The sequence below is a fragment of the Vipera ursinii genome (assembly GCF_947247035.1).
Source record: "Vipera ursinii genome assembly, chromosome: 1".
Taxonomy (NCBI): Eukaryota; Metazoa; Chordata; class Lepidosauria; order Squamata; family Viperidae; genus Vipera; species Vipera ursinii.
This window is the reverse complement of record NC_139512.1, coordinates 102,583,118-102,609,358: the sequence shown is the minus strand read 5'-3', so window position 1 is coordinate 102,609,358 and position 26,241 is coordinate 102,583,118. Positions and strand designations below refer to the sequence as shown.

At 35.3% G+C, this 26,241-nt stretch overlaps 1 protein-coding gene across 1 annotated transcript in view; it reads left to right on the top strand.

The window, feature by feature from the left end:
- The window catches only part of ABCC8 (ATP binding cassette subfamily C member 8), a gene marked incomplete at its 3' end in the record, with an annotated part of 70,993 nt that overhangs the window by 34,266 nt on the left and 10,486 nt on the right, over nucleotides 1–26,241 (top strand). Inside the window, exons 13-31 of the mRNA XM_083358473.1 lie at nucleotides 371–476; nucleotides 1,255–1,365; nucleotides 3,076–3,151; nucleotides 3,410–3,515; nucleotides 6,953–7,051; nucleotides 8,047–8,131; nucleotides 9,077–9,157; nucleotides 10,698–10,835; nucleotides 12,929–13,054; nucleotides 14,213–14,309; nucleotides 14,434–14,678; nucleotides 15,236–15,402; nucleotides 17,135–17,204; nucleotides 19,753–19,910; nucleotides 20,239–20,331; nucleotides 22,461–22,563; nucleotides 23,939–24,052; nucleotides 24,372–24,492; nucleotides 24,962–25,092. Coding sequence (XP_083214599.1) covers nucleotides 371–476; nucleotides 1,255–1,365; nucleotides 3,076–3,151; nucleotides 3,410–3,515; nucleotides 6,953–7,051; nucleotides 8,047–8,131; nucleotides 9,077–9,157; nucleotides 10,698–10,835; nucleotides 12,929–13,054; nucleotides 14,213–14,309; nucleotides 14,434–14,678; nucleotides 15,236–15,402; nucleotides 17,135–17,204; nucleotides 19,753–19,910; nucleotides 20,239–20,331; nucleotides 22,461–22,563; nucleotides 23,939–24,052; nucleotides 24,372–24,492; nucleotides 24,962–25,092 — 2,227 coding nt within the window. The remainder of the gene's footprint in view (nucleotides 1–370; nucleotides 477–1,254; nucleotides 1,366–3,075; nucleotides 3,152–3,409; nucleotides 3,516–6,952; nucleotides 7,052–8,046; nucleotides 8,132–9,076; nucleotides 9,158–10,697; nucleotides 10,836–12,928; nucleotides 13,055–14,212; nucleotides 14,310–14,433; nucleotides 14,679–15,235; nucleotides 15,403–17,134; nucleotides 17,205–19,752; nucleotides 19,911–20,238; nucleotides 20,332–22,460; nucleotides 22,564–23,938; nucleotides 24,053–24,371; nucleotides 24,493–24,961; nucleotides 25,093–26,241) is intronic.

Here is a 26,241-nt window from a genome sequence, read left to right as displayed (position 1 = left end):
GTTTTCTTCCATCCTTCCTACTATCAGAGGGCACAGTGTACTTTTCAGTACTTTTTTATTGTTATATGTAAGGTCCTTAGTGCTCTCTGAGGTTGGTGGTTGTCTTGTAGTCATTCCAATATAAATAAAGTCCTAATAGCAGGTTAGCTTAATATTCTTATTCAGATTCCTAAAAGGGCAGTATGTATTGTTAATCATTTCTGTGCACTATTATGCATCCTTACACAATCAAAATGGAATCCTTACCTGTCCAAAAGCTGAACATCAAAGTGGGATCAAGGGTTGCAGTTTGCTAAAATAATGAAAACTGCTGTTGTATGCAGCACAGATATGATTTGTTTAGCTTGCAACCATTCTTCTCTTTTCATAGTGTCCAAAAGCTAAGTGAATTTCTCTCCAGTGAAGAAATTGCAGAAGAGTATGATAAATGTCCTGAGCCAAGAAACCTAGACAACCACAGCAAATATCAACTTCTTGTAAGTGTCATTTTAATTTGATTGTGAAACTGGCAACATCTCATTCTTAAATCCTTGCTTGTTCAGTAATGCCAATAACTGTCACTTTCCTTGTAATTAATAGCTACAGTAGTAAAATTTAACATCTATTTATTGTAGATTATATTATGACTGTTCTTTGTTTAAAGCCAGCAATGGATGATGAGACAGTTTGCTGTAGGAACTGTCAGCTACTTTGTGAAACAATTGGAGGGGGTGGGGAAGATCCAATCCTTATCAGAATGGTTGGGATGCATCTCAGTCAACAGTACTATATAATGGTATGCAGTTTGCAGTACTATATAATGGTATGCAGTTTGCCCTGGAACAGGATTAAATACCCAACAGCAGTAAGAGATCCAAGGTAATCAACAACTGCACACTTACAAATTGATTTCATGCATCATGCTGCACCATAGTCTGAATTAAGCGGTGGGTTTTAGAAGCCAAAGTGTCTTGTTTCAGATATTCTGCTAAGTCATGAATCATGGTTTGCACCCAGAAAAACTTGAGATGATATTTTGCACTATGCCACCATAAACAAAACTTCATTATGGCTTACTACAGTATGTAAACCCTACCAAAACTGACAAAGTCCATGCATCTCTGCCTTTACTCAACCCAAATATTCGTGATAGAAACCACCTTTTATTCTCTTAGGGAAGGGGTGCATCTACTAGGAAACTAACTCATTGTCCATTGGTGACGTCTACATTCATGTCCCCACTCACCATGTTTCTGTCTTCCTGGTCTTGCACAGACCCTCAAAGTTGTTAACCGTAAGAGGCCTGCCAAAGAGGACTGGAACAATTACAGCTCTCCTATAAGAAGATCTGTTAGCAGCACAGAAGCAGATGATTTTTGTGTAAAGGTGATAATAAGGTCACTCTTTCTAATTATGTTGGTTCTAATAAGTATAAAAGTTCTAGTACTATAGTTCCAAGCTGAGAATACAAATCCATATTTATCTCCTGCAATAGCAGAGCACCAAGATTTTTCTCACTAACACAGAATATAGACAACAATTTTGGCAATATGATTATCAGATTGGAAAATAGGCCTCTTGAAGGAGCATGGATTAATTGCTAGGAGAGAGGAAATAGTAGTTTCCACATAGTTTTGTTAACCATAATTTGTTGTTCATGCCACAATTATCTACATTCACGTATCATACCATGCCATAAAATAGTGAGGCTCAATATGATGAGCCAAAATCAAGCAAATCACACTATAGCTTAGCATAATGTGCGAATCTAGCCATTTACTTTGTCCACTTCATCCACTCCTTAGTTTCAGGCTTAAATTATGCTAGGGCAGGTGTAGCATCTGTAGCAATCTTCATGTCAACTTTATTAAGAGTGAATAAAGGTGTCTGAGCATATTCAGTATGGATTTCTCCTCACATTAAGTATGTACTGAGAATCCCCATGTATCAGGGGCTAGAATAGAAGAAACACTTCTGTGGAAACAATGGTGTTTCCAGACATATCTCAACCAATTTTTAAAAATGAACACAAGGTTGTTCTCTATCTGGTGTGACAACTAGAAGATGGATTATAGGGCTGCATCTCCTCTACCTTTTGTATGAACCTCCACTTACTAACACCTTTGTTCCTTAGTCTGATTTTATTTTTATATGAATAAAATAAATGTGGTTAATTATAGAATTCGTTTCTCTAACAGTCTATGACATGGGTGTTGAACTCGCCATGTCATGTGACATGTTGTGACGTATCGCGGCTTTTTTTGCATTGCCGGAGCTGGGGTGGGCCTGGCCTCTGCATGATCCATCTGGCTCATGGGCCGGCAGTTTGACACCGTTGGTCTATGAGGATAATTGTCTATAGAAAGTAGAAATAGAATGTAATTTTAGATATATAATTATTTTTATTCTGTGCTCAGTATTCAATCAGTCTATATGCATTCTTATGTTTAGCATTGCTTGTAGTTATGCTGTATAATTTTATCAACTGTTAAAAATAAACAATGCTTAGTTGAGATGAATTTATCCCCAAGAGTATACAGAATTGTCTTTCAGACCTAAACACTTTACAAGGAAAAAAGCTAATCTTAGTTAATTTAACCTACTTCCCAGTAAAAATACTTAGGGACACATTATTGTTATAACATGACCATTTTGTACATGAAGAGAGGAATTGTAAAGTCTGATAGGAAGAGTTAAAGGATTTTGGTTGTGTATTACTTATGCCATAGAAGGTCCTTTTTTAAAAATTTAAAAATCAAGATGCAATGGGCTTAATCCAGAAAGAAGCAGACTGATAAAACAGAGAAATATTTATTTGATCTACTATGTTGTATCATACATTCTATCTTCAATGATGTTGCAATAGAAATTTAAAATTGCTTCTTTTAATTGAATTGGAAAAGCTTGGGAAGGCGTTCATAGAACAGATAAGGATGTTCTGTATGCCATTATCTATGAACCAGGTTTACACACACACCACATAGCTGTTGTCTATTATTAGTACTTTTTTAAAAAGACATTTTAAAAGGAAAAATATGAGTGATGTTTTGCACCAAACATAGATCATTTATGTTCTTGTTGCTGATGCGACCATAGGTCACGAATGGATTTTTCACATGGACGCCAGAAGGAGTTCCAACTTTATCCGGAATTGATATTCAAATTCCTCAAGGTATTAATGCATCTATTACAGTTATTAGGATTTGCAAATGTTCATAATCAAACACCATGCAATAATAAATGTCTGAGCACAAAACAGAAACAGGAGCACATCCATATCTATAACACAATATGTATACTGTACTGTGAATGAGGATGATCTTAGCAATGCGCATGAGAAAAAAAATGATCCATTTAGTCAGTTGCTCTGGACTGGCATGAATGTAAGTCAACATTTCAACAATACTATGTTTTTTTTCTATTACTGCAGGTCAGTTAACAATGATTGTGGGACAGGTAGGCTGTGGTAAATCATCTCTCTTATTAGGAATACTTGGAGAGATGCAGAAGATATCTGGGAATGTGATCTGGAACAGGTAACTTTGTTTATCCTTTTAGTTGCTGTGTAGCTTTTTATTTAAGGTACAGGCCTGTCATGTTTTTAATGTATCTGAATTATATTTTTTTATTTATTTTATTTATTTTAATTCCATTTATATCCCGCCCTTCTCCGAAGACTCAGGGCGGCTTACAAGCTTAGCATATTACTATAACAGGGAATCCTGAAATACATTGATACTGCATTTAATTGCTAAGTACCTTCGTGTTCCTCATTTAATTAATCCACAGATATTGTAGATTCAACGAGTGCCTGTCTGTGTCACAACCAACTACACGTTTATGTGGGTCACAACCAGCAAGACACTTTTTGTATCATTGTACTTTTAACTGAGAAGATTGATCATATTGCGTTAACTTTGTGTCTAATTGAACAATAACATTCATTTGTGTTCAAACTGGAAAATATATAAAGTTGCTTCAGTGTGTCATACAAAATAGGATAAGATCATGCTGTGGAGAAAATATTTTAATATGTTAATAATTTTTTTCCTGTTTTTGTTTTTGATATTACAGCAGCATTCCTGACAATGAGACAGGGGAAGATGTCAGGTATGATAATTCATTTGATTCTATGTCATACAACACAAAGAAATGAAAAACATCTAATATGGTGTTTCTTTTAAAAAAAAGAATCAAAATATCTTTTATTAGAAAAATTATATAGGCTATTTTGATGAGAATGTTTTGATGCTTGGGATGACCAAATATAGTGACTTGAATCTAGAATTAATTACTGTATATCACAAGTCTATGAATGTTGATCATATCCATTTACTTTTAAAATTCAGTCATTTCTAATTAGTTGCAGAAATGTGTAACAACTACTGAATTACTGTGTATCTGTTTTGCAGCTCTGATATGGAAACAATGGTTGAAATGGAGCCCAGGTACAGTATTTTTAAAACAGTGTTAAAAAGCTTGCAAAAAGTTTCTGTTGACAAAGCAGTTTCATTATTCTTTGTCAAAAGAGAGAGAGAGAAACCCCTAAATATCCATTCTCTCAAGTTTATGCAAATGTCTAGATAACTCCTACCAACTTTGTAAACTGAGAAATTCTGCTTGATAGAGAATCTGTATTTTAGCATAATTCTCTGATGTGCAAAAATCACAACAGCCCATATATTATATTACTAACTAGAGTAATACTATCTGGTGTTTCTATACTTCTTTGAAAAAATACTTTTTGTCTGCGCTGCTAAAATAAAGTAAAAGCACATTTAACACCAAGTGTCAGTCAGTTGACTGACATTTCTTTGGAGCTAGAGAGTAAAAAAAGAGAGAGAAAAAGGCAAAGAACTTATATCAAGGCAAAAATGCATTATTGACTAAATGACATTCTCAGTGGATTGAGATATGTAAAATCAGGGAAGAACTATATCATGACAGCATAATTGCTAAATTGTGCATAATTTGGATAATTGTTAAATTATGCATAATTTGAGAAAATGACATGGCTAATAAATGTTTCTGCTCATTAAGATGTCTGAACCCCTATGATTATCAATGAAAGTCATAAGTAGACATGAAGGACATAAACATTCATAATGATTCAATTTTCTTCCAGATTAGAGACAGTCTAACCACAGATGTCATTTTTCGTATTTAATATGGTGATACATACTCTAGAATGACTCACCACACAATTGTTCAGAGGAATTAATAAATTTAGTTTCTTTTACTACTGAAATGCCAAACTGGGACATTGTCCATGGAGGTATGGCAAACTCAAATCTGCTCTGCAAAAGTAGAGATGATGACTACAGCAAAGACCAAGGAAACAACAAAAAGCTAAATGAGATTTTGATCTCAGAAAGTTATGAATGGATTAAGCACCCAGATAAAATTGGAATATTGAAACTTTTATGACAATATTTTGGAATTAATTTTAAAAAACAAACAGCTTCTCATGGGAAATTGATTCTGTTTTGTTTTTTACAAGACAAAACAAAGATAAGCAATTCATAATTTAATTTAATTTAATTCATAATTTTCCTCCTAGCTGGACACTAGGAGGAACTAAAGAATTTTAGTAAAGAATTAAAACTCTGAAATGTTGCAAGGCATTATGACAATAAAAATATTGAAGGAAACTTTTGAGGAATGGAATGAGAAAATAGTAACTACAATATTAATAATGTTAGTAATAATGTCTGTTTCTATGGATAGACAGTGTCAAAAAGATGTTATTTAAGAAATGACAAATGTGGAACAAATTTTATCTGGCAAGCTAGAGATAGTATCAAAAGTGGATTTACAACTGACAGGCCAACATAATGACTCAGAAAAAGATGTTTCTTTGGATATATAAAAGAAACTAACTGAGTTTAAGATTTCAATATGAAATGCAAATGAAAACCAAGAGACTGATTTTTATTTTTATTTTTTTTACTGGATTTACAAAAAAAGGCTTATTAAAGTCTTGAAGAAATCTCAGTGATGGAACAAAGTAAAAATGAAGAGAGATTTTTCTTATGTCAATATTTGAATAAACTAAAGGTTAAGATTAAGACTGTTAAAAATAAAAGAAATATAAGTTGGTTTAATGGATCAAGGCTGTTACTTCTAGTATCTTTTTGGGCTTTCTCGTGACACCTGGTTTGAAAAGATGATGTTTCATGGATTTGTTTATAGATAAGATACGGGATATGGGATAAAGAGATAAATGTTTGCAATTTTAGAGGGGGGGTGAAAAATCACTAAATTTATTTATATTTGCTGTGATGAAGATTCAAAGTCACTGCTTTATTTCTTTTCTGTTTGTTTATTTATTCTTACTTTTTCTTCTCTTTTTTGTCTTGCACTGTTTACCCCTTCCTATTCTTTTTTCTTTACATTTAGTTTGCATAAGATTTTACTATTATAATCAAAATTATTAATAAAAAATTATATATGTAAAGAATATCAAACTGGGAGCTAAGCTGACTTCAAAGTAACCTCACTACAACCTTGCATACAGTTAAGGCAAACAAATTTACAAACAGTAATTTAACTGATAATGCACTTAGCAGTTAATGACAGTATTCCTTTTTATGAACTCTGTTTTTACGACCTTGTAATCCCTCAATTCAGAGTAGAGTCGGGGCGACTGGGTGGAGCTGAGCATTTACTGGCAGGGATGCCCTTCCTGACACCACACAGAGTTCATGGCAGGTATTTTTTCCTTGCGCCCTAGGAGAGAAACATCTGCCATTACCTAGGATTAAACTCTCAACCTTCCAAGTGGGAGACGAGCGTCTTCACCACTAGGCCACCACATCGCTCATTCTTTTTTTTTTATGAACAATAGGAAATATTAACTTGTCTTTGAAAGAAGACATAAAAGTAACATTATAGTGAATAATCCTTACAGTATCTTTGAAAGTAAATAGACACCATACATAGAAACACTTGGATGAGTTCTTTTTTTTTTCAGAAAAAGAGGGCCAGTGGCATATGCTTCTCAGAAACCATGGTTGTTAAATGCTACTGTGGAAGAAAATATCACTTTTGAAAGCCCCTTCAATAAACAAAGGTAATGTGTGTAAGAGCCATGTAAAAACTAATTATAGTCTGTCCTCATTATCATCCTGTCAGTAAACATTTTTACTGTTGTTGACAATGTTATTTTCCTAGCTACATTGTCCAAATGTTGAGTTAGTTACCTTTCAACTTCGTAAACATCGGAAGCATCAACCCATATTGATCAGGGATCTCTCTTTTCCTGAAAAGTCTCTCAAAGAATGTATGTTCCAGCCTGGAAAATTATCTATAAAATAAGTAACCAATGTGTTTGAGTACATTTCAGCACTAGGTAGTTTTTGTTGTGTGTTTTTTTAGTTATAATATGCCACATTTGCTTCTGACATCTTTCTTTAAGAAGTCATTTATTTATGTTTATATTAATAATTATGAGGCAATGCAAGTCATACTCTTCGATTCTGAAGAAATAATATGGAATCACTATCATGATTTATCCAGTGCAAGATGACTTCTCAAAGAAGTCTTAAGAATAATTAAATAGCAATTTAAACATAACACTCTCACAGTCTATTATATCACCTTCTCTTAAGTCCTTCTTTTCCCCTTGTTGATGCTTATTTTTTTAGACACTGCTATTACATTTTAGATCTTTACAATTTATTTTATGTAGTAATCTACACTTTTCAATACAAATAAATGAATGTTATGCTCTTGACCTACAGCGTTGACAAGTTTAAACTAGCAAATAATCTGATTTAAATCATTTAGATCCTGAAGCCCCTAAAGGCAGTTGTATATTATAGTCTCCAAGGAATACAGAACCAAGGCACACTTTTTTAGCTTCAAAATATTTGAAAATCAGCTATTAAAGTATAATTTATTTGCCCGAAACAGGTGGGATTCCCATTAGAAAACGTAAGTGCTTAGCAAGCATGCATTTTCCAAAGTGTGACTTTTCCATCTGATTAATCTTGCTCTTAAGTACATGAAATATGCTGGTGAGGCAGTCTCCACATGAATTGACAATTACCCTTTTTGTTTCCACAGGTATAAAGCAGTAATTGATGCTTGCTGTCTTCAGCCTGATATTGACATACTACCTCATGGAGACCAAACACAGATTGGAGAGAGGGTTAGTGACTATGTATAAAACATTAAGCACCCAAATGTTATCACATGGTCTTCAATCTATAACTGGTGTTGAGAAAATGGCTTTGTACAGCAAACTCAGTTTCAGATCCTTAGGATGAAGGATTAAAGTAAGAAGTAGAAAGGCACTTGTTAATAAACATGAAATATATTTTTTTACTGAAGACTGAAATAATGAAAGAGAAACTTATTCTGCCTTAGGTACGAATGACAATTCTCGCATAATCTAGGAGCTCAGATATTCAAACAGTTTGGGTCATCTAACAGCAATAATCTACATTTGTTATTCATTATTCATTTAGACATTTTATTCATTGCTTCAGTAGATCTAGACTTGCAGTTGATGTTCTTCATGGACATGGTAGTATGAATAGAACATATAAGCGCTAAAATGCAATATTAAAAGATAAAGAAAAATATTAGAATGCTAGAGAATGTCCAAGGAACAATAGAGGACATTGAGGCTGAGCTACACCACAGAGGTTTACCTTCGATACGTTAATTCTTTGCAACGTCCATGTTAATACACAGCATTGTCAAAGGACAACTATATGAACTATTGCATTTTAACTTGCATTGATTTATATAATTTCTAAGTCATGAATGCAATAATCCTGACTAAGCTGTTACCTCAGTCTTACTTTTCCAGCTGTGTCTTGGGAATAATTACCATTGATTAATAGGATGAATAATTGAATGATGAAGTATGTTGTATTTTAAAATAATATATACATTATTCAGATATAATTAGGATTTTTTAGAATGAGTATGAAAATTCTAATTAACTTGATTAATAACTTTTGATACTTTTGACTGGTTTACCTTTTAAGCATATCTTGAAATGTCAGGTTTTGGAAAGCATAATTTGAACAATAATGTCTCAAAATTGTATAGGTTTCTAACTGTATTATTTTATCTTTTCCCCAAGGGTATTAATTTATCTGGAGGTCAGCGCCAAAGAATCAGTGTAGCAAGAGCACTTTACCAACAGACAAATGTGGTATTTCTGGTAGGCTTACTGTTACTAATCTACCATCTAAACCAAAAAGGCTTTCCTTTCTCTATAAATGACATTCTTCAACCTAAATACCTGGCATTCCAAAATTCCTTGACTAACAACAACCAATTCTATCAAGAATTCATACTCTGGATCCACAAAATCAATAGAATATTTTCCCCAGTATGGTGCCAGTTCCCAACATCAGATACATCTAAGACCATCTGTCCATCTGAGTGGACAGATGAATTCTAGAAATAATTCTCCATTGCTGTTTGTTCCATTTATTCCATTTAATCTATGATAAACTAGACCTTAGACATCACAAATTACTACTCACAATTTGCTATATACATAAAATTATAATGCCCTCCAGGGGAACATTGCTATGATAAGAGAAGATGTACTCCTGGGTCCCAGTAGATGGCATTGTTTAAAATGAAGGAACCCAGAGCTTCTAATCTAACCCTATCAGAATGGTCACTAAACAAAACAGTTGCTAAACAAGAACTACCTGTTAACAGCACAGGGACAGTTATTTGCAAGACTGACTGCCTCCCCTTATTTCTGATGCAGTAGGCATGTTATGGATCCCTTCTATTAATTAGACAATGTCATCTAATGAGATCAAGGAAGCATTCCTTTTCTGTCATGGCACCTATCCTATGGATCCCCGTATGTCTAGAGATTTGACCCTGACCTTGCTGGCATTCCTTGAGACTTTGAAAAACTGTTTCTTCCTTGAGTATTGGGCCATCTTGTTGGTTTTGTTTTGATATTTGTTGAATGATTCAAAGCATATTGGGTAGTCTATTTTAAATTGGCTTTAAGTTTTTTCCTATTTTGTTTCTGTTTCTGTTGTTGGTTAATTGTCCAGAGTCGTGTGCTAAGTGGATGTCTATATTAATTACTGTAGTTTAAGTGCAGGCAAGGACCTAACGTAAAGCACAAAAGTGGTTATTACAAACAGTGTATACAACAAATAGTCCTTCTGCCATTTGAACCCTCTCTGTCTCAACTGGGCTTTATTAATATTCCCAGCTAGCCTAGCCTTGCAATTTGGCATTTGCAGCTCAAAATCTTAACTCACTGCTTCTGAACCCTTAGATAGCTCACTGAAGAGAGATTCCTTTCCTCAAAGGCAGTAATGGCATAGTGAAACCCATCCCATAGAGCAGGAGTAGGCAACCTCGGCTCTTTTATGACTCACGGACTTCAACTCCCAGAATTCTGGGAGTTGAAGTCCATCAGTCATAAAAGAGCCGAGGTTGCCTAGCCCTGCCACAGAGGGACAATTTGATGCCTAAGTTAGCAAACTCCTTTCCTTCAGGCTGAAAAAAGTGAGAATTTTTTTTAAAATTTTTGAATTGTCTCCTCTTTCTCTGTTACCTAGTTTTTGTTAATTGGTTGTTTCCAGTCTCTATATCCCATCCCAACCCATCTTGTCAGCAAGCACTGATTTTAACTCTCCTAAAACATTTAAAAAACAGAAAAACTATAGTACAGTAGTACTGAAATATCATTAGTTGGTAACTTCTATTTTCTTGTTTAGGATGATCCATTTTCAGCACTAGATATCCACTTGAGTGATCATCTCATGCAAGAAGGAATTCTGAATTTGCTAAGAGCAGACAAGAAAACCATTGTTTTGGTTACCCACAAACTACAGTATCTGCCCCATGCTGACTGGGTAATGAAGCTTCTTTATACTGACTTGTTAATTTTAATATTATGTTCAAAATATTGAAATGGTGTGCAGGTGTGATTCAGCAAATACTTTTAAATTGTAAAGGTACTATTAAGTTATTCTGGTAAATTGTGCCCACTGCTACATAAGTGTGCTTAACTTTGGTTTTTATGCCTCCATCTGCTTTAGTAGTGATGTTATATCACTGCAGCCCTGGTAGATACCGTATTTGTTTTGTAAACTTGAATTGTTATAGATCCTAGTAACCCTACCCCAGATGTTGCTATGACTCTCAGGGCAATTCATGCTTTATTTATTAATCTCTGTTAAATAATGCAAACAACTATAAACAACAAAATACACATCTCATTTGCATATTTGCATGTTTAAGACCATATTTATTTGCATTAAACAGGAAAATAGGATTTGGAAACTTCCCTATCTCTTCCATTACATTCAAATTATTTATAGAAATGTAGATCTATTTATGCTCTAACTTTTAGGGCATTACCCTCTTGTCATGATGATAATAAGAGAGAAAAACTATAATATAAATTAAACTAAATTCATAATTATTTACAAAGAGCCCTGGTGAAGCAGTGGTTAAAAAAGTGCAGTATTGCCGGCAAACCCTGCCCACAGGCTGGAGTTCAATTCTGCTGGCTCAAGATCAACTCAGCCTTCCCAAAGTCAGTAAAATGAGGACCCAGATTGTTGGGGGCAATATGCTGGCATTGTAAACTGCCCAGAGAGTGCTGTAAAGCAGGGGTCCCCAACCCCTCTGTGGTCTGTGGACTTGTACCGGGCTGCGGCATGCTAGCAACTGGTCTGCATAAAGAAGCAAAGCTCCATTTTCAGGATGCAGGCAGCACATAAAACCACACTCTCCGGTCAGTGGAAAAACCTTTCTCCACAGAACCGGTCCCAGGTGCCCAAAAGGTTGGGGATCTCTGCTGTAAAGCACTACGGGGGTGGTATATAAGTCTAAGTGCTATTGCTATTGCTATTTAGCTCAGCCCCAAACTTTGCAAAAGCATAATTAAAAATTAATAAATGAGAACATCATTAAATCACAATGTATTTCAGAAAAGCTCCATTAAAACTGTCAAAATAAACAGGGTCATACCTCAGTGGGGAAAAAGATACAAAGGTTAGGATGCCTCTGTGAGATCACCTTTTCTCTCTTGTTCACCAACACTCTTGCTCACTCTCACATTTGATCAGTCTCAGCCTCTGATCAGAGGTTAATACCTAGGCAATTTATTTAAATTCTTGGTCCTTCAGGTTTGTTTCTTGCTGTAAATAATAAATAAGTAAATAAGTTTTTACTACAGCAAAAGCTAACAATTTTTTTTATTTCTGAAATGTTTTTCAATCTCTCTTCTGATCATTTGTGAATTTGCCGGTAATTTAAGCAGTTTCAGTAAACAATTCATCGATTGAAAAGGAATTATACGAAAACAGTCACAAACGTTTAATTGTGAGCCATTGTAATCTCTCCTACACATATATCAAATAGGCAGCGCTTGTAATGCAAGGTGCATCATTTGCAAGACCTACAAACCCCATTGGTCTTTTTTATTTCTTTCCGTAGTTAAAGCACTTATCAAATCAAATCTTTATTACGATCATAGACCAGCATATTAAAGCACTTAAGCTTCCACTAGTAATGCATTTTGATGGCTGTACACAAATAAATTGTAAAGATTTCATACCATCATTTATGGTTCAACTCATTTGCCCTGCTAAGTACTCTAATGGAAAGGAAAAGTAAGAGGGAGGATGTTGTAAAATGCTTAGAGTTATATTAATCTGTTGCTTTCTAAAATCCAATCCATATATGTATTCCAAACTACAGGTGTTAAATATGAATCAGATGACAGGAGTTAACTTTAAAGTTATACACATAATCAAGTTCTAATTCTTCTACATGTCAAACTGGGAAAGACTGATACAGATGAACTAAGTATACAGAATGTCATCTTTCTAATCCTACTTCTTCTGGAAGAGTTTAATTTTAATTAAATTTCTATGTAACAAAAGCAACTAGTAATGGATGTTGTAAAAAAGCCCATTTTTGTGATTGATTTTTCCAGATCATTGCAATGAAAGATGGTACCATTCAGCGAGAAGGCACACTGAAGGATATCCAGAAATCTGAATCTGAGCTCTTTGAACATTGGAAAACACTAATGAATCGACAGGACCAAGAACTAGAAAAGGCCTGTTCTGTTTTGTTTTTTTAATCTCGGTAGTGACAGGCAAAAATGTTTATTGTAGAAGTTTAACATAATTAGATATTAATATTTTGCACTGCTATGATGCATTGGAGATTTTATGTGCCTATTTGTATAGTGAGATTTATTAACTCCTCTAGTTTTAAATGGTTGTTTTACCATACTCTAAGTTATATTAGGAAAATAGTGATCTGCAAAAGAACATACAACTGATGAAAAAATGCACAGGGTTTCCATTCTCATTAGACAACCACCTTGCTGGTTTAGAATTCTGAAAAGTGAAGCATAAAACATCTAGAATGTACCAGTTCAGGAAAGATATCGTATGTGAATTAAACATTTATAGCCTTAAAATACACAGCAGTATGTCACCTGAGTAGTGCAAATGTGTCTGGAGCCTTCTTGGCTGCAGGGTGTTTTTCTGCCCTGGATCCCTTCACTGCTGAAGACCGAAGCACAACTGATTCCTGCAGTCTGCAATGTCCTCTGGAAATCTGTTCATACTCCCACACCATTTGAAGGGTATTCATCCCAAAGTGCATAGCCAAATGTCCACGGAGATTCTCAGTCATCCAGACCATGGCTGTCCCTCCTGCAGCTAAGAAGACTCCACAAACATTTGCACTACTCAGGCGGCCCTGAGAACACAGATAAACCACCAAATGGCGTTAACAACTCTCTAAAATAATGCAAATGATCAGCTGTCTGCAAGGAATATAAATCCTTCTATTCCCCTGAAGAAGCTTCTTGGATGAGAAGCGAAACATCTTCAAAGAAAAACAAGGAAGTCCAGTTGCCTCCTGAAAAAACACCTTTGGGACAACCATAACCTGGATGACTGAGAATCTCCATAGACATCAAGCATAATGATACCCCAATCCAGCTTTCGAAACTCATATAATAGTTTGATTTCTTAATCCTTGTTAATGGCTGAGCCAACATTATATCTTCATTAGCCTCAAATGATAGATGAAATATATGTCCTGGGATCTCTTTAATGGAATTAAAAATTCATTGCCTCTAAATGTATTTGGCTCACTAATTTTTATTATCCAAACAATTGTGAAATATAATTATTTGACAGGAAAATAAATAAAACAATAATGGTAATACTCAAATTCTCTTGTTTTTCCTACCTTTTAGGAGACTCTAATTGAAAGAAAAACTCTACTAGATAAGAAGAATATTAAAAAGACAGTGCATTCTCAAGAAATTCTCCAAGATGAAGAAGAGGATGATGGTAAATTAGTTTTTCCAAAAGATTTATTTTCAGTAGCATCAGTTACTATTTGTCAGTATTTAGGTGATAGATAATCAGGAAAATCTTCTTGCAACTCATTAGTGCTCTTCCTGTCAATTTGTAGACGAGATACCTGAGAGTGATGATGATGATGATGACAACTTGTCTTCCGTTCTTCATCGAAAAACAGAGATGTCATGGCAAGCCTGTGGGAAGTATCTCAGCTCAGCAGGACTTCTCTTCTTGCCTCTGTTGATCTTTTCTCAATTTCTAAAACATTCGGTCATGGTGTCTATTGACTATTGGCTAGCCTTGTGGACATCTGATGCTATTTCTTCTGAGACGGGGAAAAACTGTTCTTTTTGTCAGGTATGTGTGGTTTTAAAACTCATCTTTTCATCTTTGTCCTTCCCATCATCTTTTATTTTAACTTCTCATAGCATGACTTGATCAAGTTGAATTCCCTTCCTCTGTTCCACCAATTAGATACATTTAATTTGGTACTAGTATAGCTTAGTGACCAAGCTAAACCTGGTTGGATGATGGACTATAAAAAAATAGCAAATTTAGACCAGACTAGAAAGGAAAAAATGAGGGCAATCCAAAACCACCCGGGTATACTTAACGAGAAAGCATGGATATGTCAGTATGATCATAAGGTCTTAAACTGGCTATGAAGGAAACTTTATCTTTTCCTATTGTATTAAGAATAATAAAACATATTTTTAATCCCAGGTACCATCCAATGCTTGGTGAAAATTGAGTTTCAAATATTGATTACTTTTTTTGCACAATAGTTAAAAAAAGATGAAGTTGGCCGGAAATGATTATCTGGTCTGACCAATACCATATTAAAATAAACCTGTCATAGAATAACTAATTCTATAGTTTTGGAATAGTCTTTTTTTTTCCTTCCTTTTTTTTAGGAATCCAAGTTTAGCCATTTTTCCTATTCAAAGATATTCAGCATTCTCTGTTGTGTTGGGATTATATTATGCCTTGCAACATCAATAGCAGTAGAATGGACTGGCTTAAAAGTTGCCAAAAAGCTTCACTGCAGTCTTCTGAATAAAATTATTCTGGCCCCAATGAGGTACTGTATTATATGAAACAAGAAGATAGAATGCTATGTTAATGAAGCTATGTGTAATCTTTAAATAACCTTTGGTGTTCAATTATGTCCTAAATAATTAATAATTATTTACTTACAGGTTTAATTGCATTATTTGTACATCCTGTACAATTGTATTAGGAAAGTATACATTTTCCTATTTTATTAAACAATGACATGGGGAGTCCTTATCACTAATGATCTCATAATTTTAATGGACTGTGTTTATATGTTCCCTATTTACAATTTAATCTAATCTTAATTTAATCAAGCTAACGTAAGCAGCATAATCAAATAGTCTGTAATTTTAATCCATCTCAACATGTTTTTATGAATCTTAGTCTACTCCTTTCTCTTTTAATATTTTTTCTCCATGGAATTGAATAGAAACCACTAGAGAGCCAATTGTATATATGGAGATTGAAAGCAAGTTTAATAAATAAATTTAAAAGAGAGAGGTTTTTTTATCAATATATTACTATGTGTGTGTGTGTTATACACACACATACAAGCATATACAGTACATATATTCCTTGTTACGTTCAAGAAGAAACATAAGGTGGCAATAAGGTCCGGATTACCTACGGCAACACCTGCGACCGGCGTCAACTTCCCTCCGTCCAGTGCGCTCCCACAGAGAGGGCCTCCTCAGGGTGCCGCCGATCAAAGAATGCCGATTGGTGACCCCCAGGGGGAGAGCGTTCTCTGTGGGCGCGCCAGACCTTTGGAACCGCTTACCGGTTGAGCTCCGGATGGCCCCCGACCTTCGCTCCTTCCGGCGCGATCTCAAAACATTCTTTTTCGAACAAGCTGGCCTGGTCTGACGGGATGGGGTTGGGTTTTTAAAACTAGTTTTAACTTTAATATGTATTGATTTTATGGGCATGATGTTTAATGGCTTTTTAATTTTTTGTATTCGATTTTTATTGTGTATTGCCCTGTTCACCGCCCTGAGTCCTTTGGGAGAAGAGCGGTATAGAAATCAAATTATTAAATTAAATTAAATTAAATTTAGTAGTATTTGTGAATGTTAAATTAGAAATATATTCAAATCCTATATTTTTACTGTATAATATGGTATGTCATGAAATTCCATTATTAGATAGTCTATTTATGGTGGTTATACTGTCATAATGTTAAGCACTGAAAAGAAGCACGTCATCATGTCCTTATCAAATTTATGATATCTAGAAGCTTGACTGTCCTGTTGAGGTCTGAGTAGCTATAATGTCACTGAGAACAATTCTAAACCAGCATGCCTCCTCTCCAACTTGTTAAATTGTTTCCATGTTTGATATAAGTGAGAATTTAAAGATAAAATAATCCAATCTCTAAAAATTTCAGCAATTCTGGGCTGACTCTTGGAATCGTACATTATTGTTATTTAATTGAAAGCAAGTATCATGCTAAATTTCTCTTTTATTGCTTTATTTTGTTTAATTTCCAATGTTAATTTTTATAGTTCTTTCTTAATGAAGATTATTTTACTAGTCATTTCCTTGGTCTAGCAATGATTCGTACATGTAAAATGTAATAATATTAGAATCATATAATCATTTGGAATTCTGTAAAATTTATTGAAGATGAAGTATTTTTTTTCATTAACAATTGCTAAATAAAATAATTTCAAAAGGCCTAGTCAAGAAAATCTGAAATACACAGAAATCATTTTTTAATCTTCGATATCAAATTCTCCTTTTATTGTCTATTACAGATTTTTTGAAACCACACCCCTGGGAAGTGTTTTGAACAGATTTTCAGCAGATTGTAACACTATTGATCAGGTACTTAAGAGACAGTGGATTCTGATTTCTGTACTGAGTTTCAATACAAAAAATAGGAATAATTAGAATGAATGCCACACTCAGATCTCATTATAAAATGTTACATAGATAACATTCATGTGGAGTAATATCACATATATACTATAATATCACTGTCAGAACACGGATATGTAACATTTCCATAGGGACATCTTCATTTTTTATTCTTAAAATGAAAACCAGCAGTATCGCACTACTCAGAAATCAACCCTGCTGAATGCCATGGATCTTGTTTCTAAGTAAACATGTTTAGACGTTGTTGTAAATAGTGCAGAACATTCCTAAGTGGGGTCAGGGAGGTTAATGAAATGGCAACTCCTTCACTGCTTCCAGATCTGTAGCTGGTTAAAGATAGGATAAGCACAGAGTTTGTGGTTTACTTGCCTTTGGTTACATTGCACAGTAGTTTTTATGCCATCAGCTATTCCAGGGACTAAGCAAGAGATTCTCCTTTGACTTCTATGAGAAGTGAATATGCACTGAATGCAGTGGATCAAAGGCTGCCTCTTGCCAATCTAGGCGCATCTCATTTTAGCGTTTCTAGTTCTTTGCTGTCATTGAGAACCCATTTGCCTTCCAACTCCAAAGCAGTTTCTCTGTGATTGGAGGGGGACTTTTGAATATTAACCAATAAAATTGCTTCATCCTTAGATTACCTTCTTATAGCCTGACTCTTAGGCAAAGTATACTTATTCTGCAGTAGGGTCATCCCCGTTTAAAATTTCATTCAACTATCAGGCATTACTTATGTATAAAGGTAAAGGTTCCCCTGCACATACATGCTAGTCGTTTCCAACTCTAGGGGCCAGTGCTCATCTCCGTTTCAAAGCCGAAGAGCCAGCGCTTGTCCGAGGACGTCTCCGTGGTCATGTGGCTGGCATGATTAGATGCCAAAGGCGCACGGAACACTGTTACCTTCCCACCGTAGTGGTCCCTATTTTTCTACTTGCATTTTTACGTGCTTTCGAACTGCTAGGTTGGCAGGAGCTGGGACGAGTAACAGGCGCTCACTCTGTTACACGGCACTCGGGATTCAACCCCCCAAACTGCCGACCTTCTGATCAACAAGCTCAGGGTCCTAACCCACTTAGCCACTGTGTCCCTACTTATGTATAGCTTTAATGAATAACTGGTACTGAGTTCAAGGAGCTTTTCTCCCCAAATATCTCCCAAGCAGGCTCCATCTGGCTTCCTATCCTTCAGATTTGCTACCAAATTTCTAGCCAGCATGGAAATTTCCATCCTCCTCCTAGGAAATCCACTGAGAAAAGTATCTAATCTCTACTTATGAACAGAGAACAGGATGAATCTCTTTGAATTCCGCAAGGCTTGCTCACAGTTTATACTAAACAGATGAACAATCTCCTGAAAGCTGCAGTACATAATACAGTTGTAATGATACATAATGCACAACATATACAGTACTTAAATCATTTTTTCCTACTCCTTTGGTAAAAAGCTGTTTCTGCATATAATCTCAAATAGCTGTTGTTCCCCCCCCCCCCACACACACACACTGCTTGATCCCTTCTCCTGGATTAGTCTCCAATCCACTTCTCTTTTCATCTCTTCTAGCTGTAAATCTCGCCCAGCCAATTCACTGATGACACTGCCTGCTCTCCCTCCTTCTCCCTCTCCCTCTCTCCATTGGCTGAGCTTTCTGGGGATTCTTCTGGATTCTTTGTGTCTCTCCCTGTTAGCCTTGTCTCTCCCAATAGAATCTCAGGAGGGCAAAGACTGTAGGATTTTTATTCTTGATCATTCAGTAGTCATCTTTCTTCCCTAACTTTAAATCTTTGGCTCTTAATATCTTTATATTTGAATTAATTTTAACTTTAAATTTAACTAAATTAAAAATTTTAATTTAAATTTATCTCATAGGCTGCTGCTTCCTAGCTAGCTTAACCTCTCCTTTACCCCTCTTTTTCTTTGCCATGTCTCCAAGGTTAAAGACTCCTTTCTCCCCTCTGCAGGTGTGTGTATCTCTGTTTTTCTGGATGTACCCATAGCTCCACACCTAACTTATCTAAATTTCATTTATTGCCTCTCTACTCTGTGGGATAATTCACCTCCTCCCTAGAAGTCTTAATTTTTTGATTTTTGAAGTTTTGATTTTCTTCCTAATTCTAAACTGTCCAACAACTGGCAATTTCATATTTTCCTTGCTCTCATTTCTCATCTGAATTCTTCCAGACCTTGCACAAGATCCTTATCACCCACTCTTAATTCTTTGGGTGAAATCTTGCCTTTTTGCACCAGATTCATTTATTTCCAAACTCTACTGCAACCCACCAGGTAAAAATATATCAGAGTAATCAAGCTCTAAGTGTAAGATTTCAATAGAATCCATATTTATTTTGCTGAAAGGCCTAAAGTCAAATATTCAGAATGGGTGTGATTTCATTCTGAACTAGACAAGGTCAAATAGAACTGCTGATTTCAAAGACTTAATTCAAGCACATCACAGTTAACATGTATTTTTCTTTCTTGTATGTTCCTGTCTGTTTAGCATATCCCTGCTACTCTGGAGTGCCTGAGTCGTTCTACCTTGTTATGTTTATCAGCTCTTGCAGTGATTTCATATGTAACACCTGTGTTTCTGATAGCTCTCGTACCACTTGCCGTCATATGCTATTTCACCCAGAAATATTTTAGAGTAGCATCAAGGTAAGCATTCCAAAATATATTTACTTTATGAGAAGAACTGGTCTCTTTATATGAAGCTAATAAATATGTATGTGTGAGAGAGAATCCATCTGGAAACACAAATGAAAAAAAGTCACAACTAATCCCTTTTAAGCTCTTGAATATTCTGTTGGGACCATCTATCTTGTTTTTTTTACAATTTTAACAGGTTCTCATTGTAGATTACATATCTGGATTGCTCAGTTATTTTGCTTGCATAATAGAATGCAACCCTTCTGAATTTCAAGCATTACAGGAAAAAATGGATGTTCTCACACATTTCTTATAAATTAATTAATTTTTATTGTAGGGATCTACAGCAATTGGATGACAGTACACAGCTTCCGTTACTTTCGCACTTTTCAGAGACAGTGGAAGGGCTAACAACTATACGAGCATTCAGGTATTTCGTTTAAATCTGCATTCTTCTAATATTGCAAAAATAAACTGGTTGTGTTCAGACTTTAATTTAATTCTTGTCATCATAGAACCAACTAAGTGAAGCAGTATGAGTGATTATGCAAAATTAAAATCCCTTTTGGATTTAAACTGTTAGTTTAGCGATTAACCTGAAACATCAAGTATTACTGAACAATACCATCAAATTTGCTGAGTTAAACTTTTTGAGTCCAGAAAAAATAATATTTAAATAATTGTCAGAGATAAAAACTTCCTCTTTTTTTACTAAAGTGTAATTCCATTACATTTTTCAAACAGCCAAATCTTGAATTATAAATTGGAGATAATTTAGCATGACACAACAATGCTACTAATTCAGGTAGTCCTTGCTTACCAATTGCCTTATTTAACAACTATTGAGATTTACAATGATGTTTTTTTTAAAAAAATAGCTTTGCAACCAGTCCTCTCATTTGTAACCATTGCAGCATCCCATGGTCATGTAATCACCCTTCAGAAGCCTTGCAACTGGCTTACATTTATGACCATTGCAATGTCCCACAGTCACATTATCGCCATTTGTGTTCTTCTGAAACTAGCTTGTTACAGAGTTAATCAAGAACACACAAGTAAAATTACAGGTTGCAGTAAGTGACTATGGTGATTCACTTAGTGATTAAATGGGAAGTCACATAAATCCATTGTGGTCACATGATCTTCCACTTAGCAATGGAGTTGCTACTCCCAGTTGTGGTTACCATGTGAGGACTAACTGTATGATTTTATAGATATCAAGAATAGAGTTAGGAAAAACATCAGTTGTTTCTATCAAGTTGGTAATAAGCATCTTCTTTCCAGGACTCCCTTTGTTTCATTAATCTGAGACAACATTTTTCTTGGGAAAACATTTTCTTTCTATGTGTTGATTCATTAATATGCACATTAAATTAGATAGAGGATGCTTCCTAAGTTTCTGCAATTGAATGAATTGTGAAATATAGGTTGTATATTTCAATTTAACATTTAGGAACTGGGGGGGGGGGGGAATCAGAAACAACACATTATGTCTCCAATACAAAATCCCAGTTTCCAAAAGTGTAGCATCCTACAGTATTTATGCTGATGTGCACTGAGTCATCATAGCTTGCAAACTATTTTCAGTTTTATGAACTCCCTGAGTAGCAACAACAAAATTAGTTCTATATTTATGTTTTAATTACTATAATTATGACACATTTGTTAGGCTGCTGGAAATTTTTCCTGCTAATTAGCCTTTTTTAACATTAATATGTTGACAAGCAAATTAGACCGACTGTTCCATTATGTTTTTAATTGTTGATTACTTTCTGTTTTTGATTTTAGTTTTCCCCTCATGGGAAGAAGATAAAAATGCTCTAACCAATAATGAAAATCAATATGCAGCTCTGCTGAGATCAGTCATTTCCCTCATGCTACTTCCCTTATGCTATCATTGGGTTAAAATGTCTTCTCCAGATTTCAGATTCTGCCTAAAATAATTGCTGGCAGGGCAAACTCCTCCAAACTGAATTAAAATTAGCTGATACACCTCTAACCCAAATTGAACTAGACTTTTATCAGTTCCTGTATTTCATTTACCATCAAGCGCCTGTGGGGAACTCAGCTATATTTAGATATTGTTTTCAGCTGCCTTATGTGCTGTAGAAGTGACATTTGAAGTTTGGATTCTAATCACTAAGCAAAGAACTCAGATCTTGAGTTTCTAAAATTAGCTCTGTAGTAAAAACAAGTTAAAAAGCTAGTTAGCCCTTCTTTGCTTTATTTAACTTCGTGCTAACAGTTTCAGATTGTGATAGCTGCACATTTTACAAATATAGGCTAATATTTCACCACCGCTGCATGCTATTATCGAAATCCTACCTCTTTCCTTTCCTCCTCCATATAAATGTACTCTATTAAATAAGTGCTGCATAAAGCCAGCATTTACTTATGACTAAATGAATGGTGATTAGCAGAGAAATATGACACAAATTATTATTTTACCTAGTGTGTCCTATTTTCAGAATTGAATACTTTCAACAGAAGAGTCTTAAAACACCATAAGGATTAAAATAACCACTGTGTTCATCTGTCTTTTTTTATATGTATATAAAGGTATGAATCCCGGTTTAAACAGAAGCTTCTTGAATATACGGATTCTAACAACATCGCTTCCCTTTTCCTTACAGCTGCCAATCGTTGGCTGGAAGTTCGCATGGCAAGTATCTTACTCTGGTATAAAATTATATAAATGTCCCCTGCCCCAATCTTTTCTCTCTTTTTTTACAAGATGCGTCATTCTTATGATCTTATTTAGGATTACCAACTGATTTTAAATAGAAGGCCTATATTTGTAGCAATTGCACCAAGCAGTATTCAGAAGCTAAAGGCTTTTGTAGCCAGGAAATTCTTAGCTGACTTGAATTTATTAAATTAAAGAAAGAAAAATCTGACAAGGTTAAACTCTTCCTATTAAAGGAAGCAAAAAATTAATATGTTTCTGTAAGTTCTTATTGATACATTACAATGCTGTTTTATTATATTAACAGAAGCATATCATACCAAGCGAACTAGAATCAAATAATCCTCATTCAGCATGCTATTTTTATGGTATTTATGTAGCTACTAGCCAAATGATCTTCACTGGCTGCTAAACATAATTTAAGATTTAACTGGTATTATTGCGCCTCATTTTGGATGAGCTTCTTAACACAAACATGGGGCTCTTCTGAATGATAATATACCAAGCTTCTCTTTTAGGTCATTACATAGATGCTTTGTATTCAACCCACTGTGGCTCATGAAAGTAATAGGCTAAGAGTCTGGAAAACATCATCCTGGGGAAGGTTGCACTATGAAAAACCAATCCCTACATGTATATAATGATTGTACATATCTGGAGTACAATTAATGTTCCTAGATAAAATTCTAAAATATTTTTTCCAACAAATTCTGAATGAGGAACTCATTGGAGAAATAAGTGTTTACTAATAATCGTTTTGCTTATTTAGTCAGAAAGCGGACATCCTTTTGGTTCTTTTTGCCTATTTTTGGACAATGTAATATCAATATAGAGTTTCAAAGCCTCCTCTGTTCCTAACATGTTACATTTGTTAAATAAGACTTTGAAAGAAATTGGTTTGGGCATATTTCTTTCATTGAGTCTTTAGTTCAAAGACTAAAAACCATTTAATTTTTAATCATTAAACTAAGTACCATTTTAAAAAATGATATATATATAGTATATTCTGAACATCTAAATAATTATATATTTCCTGACAGCAAGCCAAATGACACAAATAGAATATATATGGTATTCTCTGTGCAATGGGAAAATTGGTATAAAGTTCAACTGGGGAAACACCTGTTCAAATCCTTATTAAACCACAATTGTTATTGGGCTAATTCCTGCAGTTGTTCTCTAGCCTGTCTTAAAACTCAGCAGTTTTGCAAAGATAATATAAACAGGAAACGAACTGTGTTCCCTATTTAAAACTTCTTGTGGGAAGGGCTAGGTAAAAATGTAGTGAAGAATAAGAACCGTAGTACTTTCTTGGATACTGGGATTTCTCACACACTTCTTATTTCTTTAGGAATATATTGGAGCATGTGTGGTGCTTATTGCAGCAGTTACATCTATTACCAGTTCTCTAAAGGATAATATCTCTTCAGGTCTTGTAGGTTTAGGATTAACCTATGCTCTGATGGTAAGTGAATTAAAGAAAAGATCCCAAAGGGACGCAATGTGCATTTCTCCCAAATATACAGCATGTAATAAGTTGCATGCTGAATTCACTTGGATAACTTTATTTGGTCAACAATTCTGACATACATTTCCAATAATTGTATTCATATGAACAGCCTGATGTTATAGATTGGTGTGGAAGAACTACAAAATATTCAGACTCTTGCATAAGGAGACTCCTTTTCTTTTGGGAGTAGAAAATTGTGGTGGACAGTCTTCAAAGGATCTTCTATTTTACATGTAAACTGAAAATACTGATCTTACTTAGGTATTTATTTTAGGTGTCTAACTACCTAAACTGGATGGTTCGCAATCTGGCTGATATGGAGCTTCAACTGGGAGCTGTGAAAAGACTCAATGGCCTTATAAAAACGGAGGCTGAAAATTATGAAGGGCTGCTTTGTGAGTATGTTGTATGACTAATAGACGAACCTGTTTAAATTACATTTAATTTTTTTATTATTATTATTTTAATCCCATTTATATCTCGCCCTTCTCCGAAGACTCAGGGCGGCTTATGCTCTAAGCACAAATCAATGTGCTTAGCAATAGCCTTCATTCTATGTATATGCCTCCTTATTAGGGCTTTTGCCCCCCCCCAGCGGCATTATTACAAAGTCAGCTCATTGCCCCCAACAATCTGGGTCCTCATTTTACCTACCTTGGAAGGATGGAAGGCTGAGTCAACCTTGAGCCTGGTGGGACTCGAACCTGCACTAATTGCAGGCAGCTGGTGTTACTTAAGGAGGCATTAGCCCACTGCTCCACCAAGGCACTGGATTTTTTTTAGAAAGATTATGTTTGCTGCCAGTGGTTAATATATACATATAAATAAGCAAATGGACGAATGCTGTTTTCTTTTTGGATTTAGCTCCAGCGCAGATTCCTCAGAACTGGCCTGATCAGGGGGAGATTCAAATACAGAATCTGAGTGTCCGCTATGATAGCACTCTGAAGCCTGTGCTAAAACATGTCAGTGCCCATATCTCTCCAGGACAAAAGGTAATACAAATATTTATCATGTACATTAACGTATTTAACAATTAAACTCAATTTAAATAAAAACTACATCCAGCAGACAAAAACAGGCAATTGTTCCAGAAACATATTCCTTAGATTAGAGCTGCGAATATAAAAATAATGCCTTCTCACTCCATGAGTGGTCTGCATCTTCCTCAATATTACGTCCTCTGCCAGAGGCCTAGGAGTCTGAGGGTTATGGAGAGTATTTTAGCTGTTCCTTAGCACTGCACTCTTCTGGACAGAGCTCTGACGTCATTCATGGGATCTTTTCGAGCCACTCTCCCAGCTTAAGAGTCACAATCCTGAGTGATCTTACTACTACTGGGACCACTTTGGCTTTTACTCTCTAGTTCCTCCTTCAGGGCCTTATACTTTTCCAGCTCCTCCTTCATTCTGAAGTTGCTGTCACTTGGCACTGCTACAACATATAACACTACAGCTTTCTTCTACCACAATGTTTGGTTGATGGCCAGTACCTGCTGTACATCTGGATCTGGAAGTCCCAGATAGTGACACAGAGAGAGATTAGGCAGTTGTTTTAACCTCTAGGCCACAAGCTCTATCTCACTTTGTTAGCTGAGAAGCAAGGGGGATATGTGTTAAATGCTTGTTAACTATTTAGATTACCTTGCTAGGCCCCAAACATGGGACAAATCTTTATTTCCTGTTTCGGCCCAACCGAAGGCCATCCACAGGCAGTAGTCACAACAGTGACAGCTCATATTTGTGTAAATTTTAGGTTACTAACAAAGAATTAAAGGGAGACTGATATGCATTTCAAACTTATTTGTTTTCATCAGTCAGCCATACCCTATACTGTATATATTATAACACTATATAAAGGGAACACAAGATAAGACATCCTACTATTAAATACAGTACATTGTGTTGTTTAAGTGTTCCCTTTATTTTTTTGAGCAGTATATACGTGTGTATATGTGTGTGTGTGTGTGTGTGTGTGTATGTATGTGTATATATATATGTGTGTGTGTGTGTGTGTGTGTGTGTGTGTGTGTGTGTGTGCCCCAACTCTAGGGGCCGGTGCTCATCTCCGTTTCAAAGCCGAAAAGCCAGCGCTTGTCCGAGGACGTCTCCGTGGTCATGTGGCCGGCATGACTAAACGCCAAA